Raw genomic sequence first — 6,429 nt, 5'->3', positions numbered from 1 at the left:
CCGAAAAAACAAGAGGTTATGATTTTGCAATGCTAGGACAATGGTGCCCTTCCACGCTATGCATGACACACTTTGCCAGTACTTCCCTTTTCCTGTATTTCATTCCTTTCATATCCCCTCTCATTTTTCCTGTCTCCCAGAGATGAGTACCACCTCTTCCCGCACTTCATGACTCCTCGCAATTCTCGGCGCCCTCCACAATTCACCCTCCAGGACCGCCGCTCCCGGCCCCGCACTCCCGCCGCTCCCTCCCCGCACTCCCGCCGCTCCCTCCCCGCACTCCCACCGCTCCCGGCCCGCACTCCCGCCGCTCCCTCCCCGCACTCCCACTGCTCCCTCCCCGCACTCCCGCCGCTCCCTCCCCGCACTCCCGCCGCTCCCGGCGCCCTCGCACGGTCCCGGCCCCGCGGCGCCGTCGGCTCGGGCGGGCCGCGGGCGCCGGGGCCGCGCTGCGGGCGGGGCGGCTCCGGGCCTCCCACCTCCCCCGAGCGGGGCCGAGCCGAGCCGGCAGGGGCAGAGCCGAGCCCAGCGGGGCAGAGCCGAGCCGCGGCATCATGCTGGGCATGGTGAAGAACTCGCTGCTGAGCAGGGTGGAGGCATGGCCCTACCGCCTGCTGAGCAAGGGCGAGAAGGTCTGTGTCGGGGCGGGCGGTTCCGCGCTAAGGCGCTGCGACGGAAAGCGGGGATCGCCCCCGGGCAGCCCGTTCTTCCTGGCAGCGCCTCCATCCCCATCTCCTTCCCCAGGACCAGGTCAGCTACGAGGAGAGGGCGTGCGAGGGCGGGAAGTTCGCGGCGGTGGAGCTGGTGGGGAAGCCGTTCGACGAAGCCACGAAGGAAGGGGCAGTCAAGCTGCTCAAGTACGTCGGAGGATGCAACGACAAGGGTGAGAGATGCTGCCTGCCCCGCGGGGCTTGGCGCGTGTTTGAGGTTCAGGCTTGGTGAAAGCAGGATGGATGGAGGCAATGGCACTGCAGGCCCGCCTGGCTTGTGGCTCCTGGCACTGGAGGTCTTTGATGGGGATGGCCCCTCACTGGTAAAAGTAAATTTGCAACAGGTTAAGTTGTGCCCAGCCAACTCATGCTATGAATCCACTTATAACCTCTGTCTCTGTTTCCGGATGAAATGTCAAAAATTATTTGTTTAAACAGTAATGAGTTCCCTTGCACCTGGGATAACATGAGGACAGGTAGACATGTATCTATCACAGCTCCCTGGATCAGCAGTAGCTGATGAAATCCGGTGTATCTGGGACACTTCAGTTCTATTATGTGCCCTTGTGGGCAGTGAAATAACAGTTATGACCTTGATATTTTATCTGGCTATTTTTATTCATGAAAGGGTAATGAACAGCAAGCTTCCTTTTTAATGGTATATTTTAATGTTTTATGGCAGTGATTCCAGGTGATTGCTTCTAATTCTCATCTTACTAAAGTGTGCACATTTTAACCATTCACAGGAGGAGAAGACTACAGAGTAGGTCTGAGGCATATACGTGATATTGAACATCTTTCTCCAGCATCTAGTAAAGGGACTAGTGTAGTCTCTATGGGAGTAGGAGGTGGATGCAGTAGGAAATGGTATTTGCAGCAACATTTTTGGAAAGGTGATGAAAGCTGTTGCTGTAGTAGAAAGGGTGCCTTCTATAATATGTGACACAAACACAGGTATGACATCAAATGAAAATAAATGAGAAAGATGGCTTGATCTCAACTGTTTTTATGGCTCCCTGATCATGAGGTTTAGAGGTTCCTTACTGCTGCAAGAAGAGTGAAGAAAACTGGTCTTCAGTGCTATATGGTACTTCTTGGAGATAATGAGTAGGAAAAAACCATGCTGTTCCTGGAGTGTGGAAAGCATGGACAATCCTGCTGAAAGCCATAACAGCACTGAGGTTTGGGGCACTGGAAATTGTAGGATGTCTGGAAGCATTTGGAAGGTTTTAAGAGAAAGCTCCTGTCACCCAGTATTGGCTGTGGGCTCACGACTAAGTGCAGATAGTATTGATTTAAATGCTGATGAAGATTTATATGTTCTGCTGGCCTGTCCTGGAGCTACAGACCCTGCTGTCCTGCAGCTGATTTGTCAGAAGAACAGAGTGTCTAATAGAACCACAAAACCAGCACCATTAGCAAAAAAACTTCCAGAGGTCAGTTGGGACACTTATTTCCCAGGCTTCTGGTGTGGAGAAAGAGCTTGGCCCAAGCAGAAGCCTGATGATGGCTGTTCTCCTTCCCCAGAGGAGCTCTCTCCTGACAAGGAGTTCGTTCATATGAGGAGATTTCCAAAACTAAAATTAGCTTTTGTAAATTCCCTGTTAATTTTTTGAGTTCCTGAGACCCTAGACTTCTTTAGTAATGTCTGTGTGTCTGTTTCAGGGGTTGGAATGGGCATGACTGCTCCTGTCTCCATCACTGCTTTTCCTGCTGAAGATGGCTCCTTTCAGCAGAAGGTGAAAGTCTCTCTGCGGATCCCAAGCCAGTTTCAAGGCAGCCCTCCATGTCCTACTGATGAAAGCATTAAGATTGAAGAAAGACAGGGGATGACTATTTATTCCACGTAAGGAATGAATCCGGGAATCTTCAATCTCAGGTGGTGGGGTCTTTAAGGTGCTCTGATAAGCAGTATTTGTTTTACCAGGTGACTTGCTGTACAAGGGGTCATGTGGCTGAAGGAGATGGAGGAGTATGTCTAGACTGAAGACAGGTTTTATGTCACTTCTTATCCCTGGTTATGCTGCACTGATGTGGAATATGGATTTTTTTCCACTGGGTAAACAAGCGTGGAGGCTAGCCCTAAAATATACAGTGCCATTTCTATTGTATGACTCTATTGTTTTTCCCACTTTCTGGGTTCCAGATTGTTCATAGTAATTAAGAATGTTCTGTGGTGCAGTTCACAAACTGTCCACTGAGGCCTCATTCAGATGGACTCATACCAGACTCCATCATGGAAACAAGCAGCCTCTTCATTGCTTCTAGTCCTCTTTGAAAGTCTTGGGGTGTTGACCAACAGCCTGGACTCAAACTAGCATCACAATAGCAATAAGCTCTTCACCTTGTCTTTACCCTTCGGAGGTTCCCCTGCTTACTTTCTTGAACTATTTTGGCTGACTCTAATAGAATTCTTTCTTGCCTCCAACTGCTGCTTGGCCTTTGCTCTGGGTGTGGGCCATTTCTGCAATATCAGCCTGTTTTGTCTCAAATTTCAGCCCTGAAGGAGAGTGGTGAGGTGCAGGCTGGTGTGGAAACAATTCCTGTTGGTGGGAGGTCGACATAAACCAGACCCAATTCAGTCCACTACTTTTAAATGGCATTGTGTTCTGTAATTGCCAATTGTGTGTTCCTACCTCCCCTTTTTCTTGGGCTAGCTAGAGCTTGGCTTTCGTTCATGATCTTTCCAGCAGACAGTTGTTCACACCACAGTGAACATGGTTGTTGACAGCATTGGTGGGGACTGTGGGCCGAGCTGGCTTGGAGATAACCTTGTATTTTAGAAAGTTGTTTTTCTGATATGAAGCTGATTCACAGGGCAGGGCCATTCTGTTGGCTGACATACGTGCGGCTGTTTGGGGGGGATCCCTTTGGGGCCTCCCAGTGGATGACTGCACCTTGGCTGTGCCACCCATGAGACTTCAACTGTCCCAGATGAAGTGTGCTGCTTCACAATGAACACTGCACGCATCAGTGCATGTTGGCAGGGTCTGGATCAAAATGCATGTCTAAAGATACTGTGGCTATGTATTGTTCTCTCTTTTTTCCTTCTTTGCTTTTCCAGGACTGCTCAACACCTCTCTGGTTTCTCTGCAGGCAGTTTGGTGGCTATGCCAAAGAGGCAGATTACGTGAGCTATGCTGCCAAGCTGAAGGCTGCTCTGGGAAGTGATGCTGCATACCACAAGGATTTCTACCTGTGCAATGGGTATGACCCCCCTATGAAGCCTTACGGACGCCGCAATGAGGTCTGGTTTGTGAAGGAGTGAACATCTGGCTCCTCGTGGTGCTGCCTTGCTCTGATAACCTCTCCACATAATGTCCCTGTCCTCTTTAAAATAAACTAAAAATTCAACAGAGGCAAAAAACCTTTTTCCATGCCTATGCCTTAGTCTTTTATGGACTATAAAAGTAATTTTAGAAGAACACTTGCTGACCCTCCTGATGGTCCCACTCCGTCATTCCAGACCAGGTCCTCAGCCACACAGACTCTCTTGGTCTCTCTGTGGCTTGTTTTTATCTCCTTTCTGCTTCCAGAGTTCAATGCTGAAAGCCAAAAGTACTTAATTGACTGGTGCCTGACAGGAGTCATGTCCAAGTGTAGGCAGACTATTAGTCTCACCTGAGATGGGCAGAGGAACATGACAAAAGTGCATACAGAGACTTTTTTATCTCCTTCAGTTTGCTGTAGCTGTAAAATGCTGCTTTTATCTTTGCCATTCCACAAACTATCTAAAGAGACACAGGCATTACTGCCAACGCAGCATAGAGAAAATAAACATCCTTTACATTGATACAGAGTGTGCAGAAGATCAACACTTCTGTTGTCTGTCTGAGAAATGCCATTCAGAGAAAGATCCAGATTCTGTTTGAAGCTTTCTTTTGTTTGAGGAGAGATGTTTTGCTGTGTGCTATGTCTTCATCTCAGCTAGCAGCTGGACAATGTGACCTGGAGACCTGAAGATTGTTTCCTCACCTTCCTATTACTTTTGTGTAACATTTTTTCAAAACTAGCCTATGCAAGGGCCAAAGCAGAAATATGTGTGGTTATCTAACTGAATTAGAGAAATGCATGGCTGGGAAGAAAGCAGATGCTTATTACTTGTGATCTGAGGGTGCATCTGAAGAATGATGAAAATATGGTGAAACTACCATGGGTGCCAATCTAAAAGACTTCGCTTAAAAAGTGTCAATTTTTGAAGGGCTACTGAGACCAGCTGTTTTATTTAGAGGAGGAAAAGGAAAACATGGCGGTTCTGGAAAACAGGGACTTGGGTCAAATAACGAGTAGCCTTTTGGAAACTTCAAATACAATAGCAAGTGTGGGTCAGGTTTCAGGAAGAGTGGCAATGTTGAAATGTCAGGCATCAAACCAGCATTTTAGCTGTTGGCTCTGCCAAGGACACAGCAGAATGCCCCCAGTAGGAACACTCACACACCCTGCTACTGGGTGTGTATAATGCGTTACCTGCACTAAAAGAGGTGTGCTCCTCTGGTCCTTAAGAGCCCCATAGTTCAGGTGCTTTCCAAAAGCCATTTTCTCCTGGAGCTGAAAGAGACATTTGTCAGATGGCATTGTGGCTTCTGGCTCTCAAGCTGTTGCATGTGTGCCTGCTTTCTGAGAACAAATCTCAGCAGGCAAAGGAGAAAACCTGAGGTTTTGATGTGCTTTTCTTTTTTCTCTTGCTGAGCCAAATAAGAGCTTTGCTGTGAAATTCATGAGAGTTTCAGTCACCTGTGTGCAAGAGCAGCTAGTTCAGGACGGGTAAAAAGAGCAGATATCATTCAATTAAAGCAAAAAAACCAAACAACAATGACAGGGAAAAGCTATTGGCTGTGGTTAGTGATTGCAGTGCAGGGGATGAAAAATAAAAAGAAAAATCAGGACAAACAAAAAATTAGGCATTTGAAGGAATTTTCGAAGCAGCAAATGCCCTTTTAAACTTGTACTTGAATCCAAAGGGACCATTCATGTCTCAGATTATTTTAGCCTGTATGGGCGAGGAATGGAGGAGCACAGTATAGTCCAGTTTTATGCCTTCCCAGGTTCGTTTTGGAGCTTGTGTGGATACAGTCTGGCAACCTGTGGTGAATGTCCTTCAATGATTAAAACCTTGAAATTTCTCAAAATTTATGTTGTGAAATCTCAGATGTTAGGGATACCAGTAATAAACCTGGTGTAAACAGAGCTGCACAGCTCAGCAGCATGGTGGGGTTCTTTTATAAAGTGCATACCCTCTGAACAGAGAGTGAGAGCTTCAGACCCAACAGTGAGAGTAAACATCTGTAGGCTCTGCCTGTGCAGCCCTGCTACTGGCCTTTTGCGCCAGGCAGGCAGGATAGAATTTCATAAACATTGTTTAATAATGTCAAAGCCTTAAGCAAACTGAATTGCCTTTTCTGTACACACAAAGATGCCTGTGTTTTGTCTGCATTTTCTACAGTTTTGAAATAAATAAATAAATAATAATATTGTGATTTACAACTTCTGTTCTGATCGCTGACTTTGTGAGCTCAGTGGGAGTAGCTGATTTGCTAGTTGATTTGCTAGACCGTAGGTTGCTAGTTTATCTTTCTGTTTGGAGTACTAATTATGTCACAGCATTTATAAATAGTCATAATGCTTTTTCCAATAAATCACTATTTTGGGTGTCCTGGTGTGGCCCTGCATTATCTGACTGTGAGAGACAGGAGCTGATTAAATAATCTCCTTTATTTGT

General features: G+C 47.0%; 1 protein-coding gene across 2 annotated transcripts; it reads left to right on the top strand.

Moving 5' to 3' along the window:
- Window positions 1-322: 322 nt before the first annotated feature.
- On the top strand, window positions 323-6,194 carry HEBP1 (heme binding protein 1). 2 transcript variants are annotated; one of them, XM_030262847.4, is made up of 4 exons: window positions 323-632; window positions 745-883; window positions 2,376-2,556; window positions 3,775-4,077. In XM_030262847.4, the coding sequence occupies exons 1-4, from the start codon at window positions 555-557 to the stop codon at window positions 3,842-3,844; spliced, it is 468 nt and encodes a 155-aa protein (XP_030118707.2). In that variant the 5' UTR covers window positions 323-554; the 3' UTR covers window positions 3,845-4,077. The 2 variants fall into 2 exon arrangements, with proteins under 2 accessions (XP_030118707.2, XP_004186138.3); XM_004186090.6 differs by having other exon boundaries at window positions 352-632; window positions 3,807-6,194.
- Window positions 6,195-6,429: the final 235 nt, after the last annotated feature.

Source organism: Taeniopygia guttata, chromosome 1A (genome assembly GCF_048771995.1).
Source record: "Taeniopygia guttata chromosome 1A, bTaeGut7.mat, whole genome shotgun sequence".
NCBI classification, from domain to species: domain Eukaryota; kingdom Metazoa; phylum Chordata; class Aves; order Passeriformes; family Estrildidae; genus Taeniopygia; species Taeniopygia guttata.
This window is presented reverse-complemented; position numbering and strand designations above follow the sequence as displayed.

Bases quoted from the DNA above. Each gene is read 5' to 3' on its own strand.
- HEBP1 (XM_004186090.6), top strand. From the start codon at position 555: ATGCTGGGCATGGTGAAGAACTCGCTGCTGAGCAGGGTGGAGGCATGG. The intron at 633-744 runs GTCTGTGTCGGG...CTCCTTCCCCAG, and splicing joins TGCTGAGCAAGGGCGAGAAG to GACCAGGTCAGCTACGAGGA. The intron at 884-2,375 runs GTGAGAGATGCT...TGTCTGTTTCAG, and splicing joins CGGAGGATGCAACGACAAGG to GGGTTGGAATGGGCATGACT.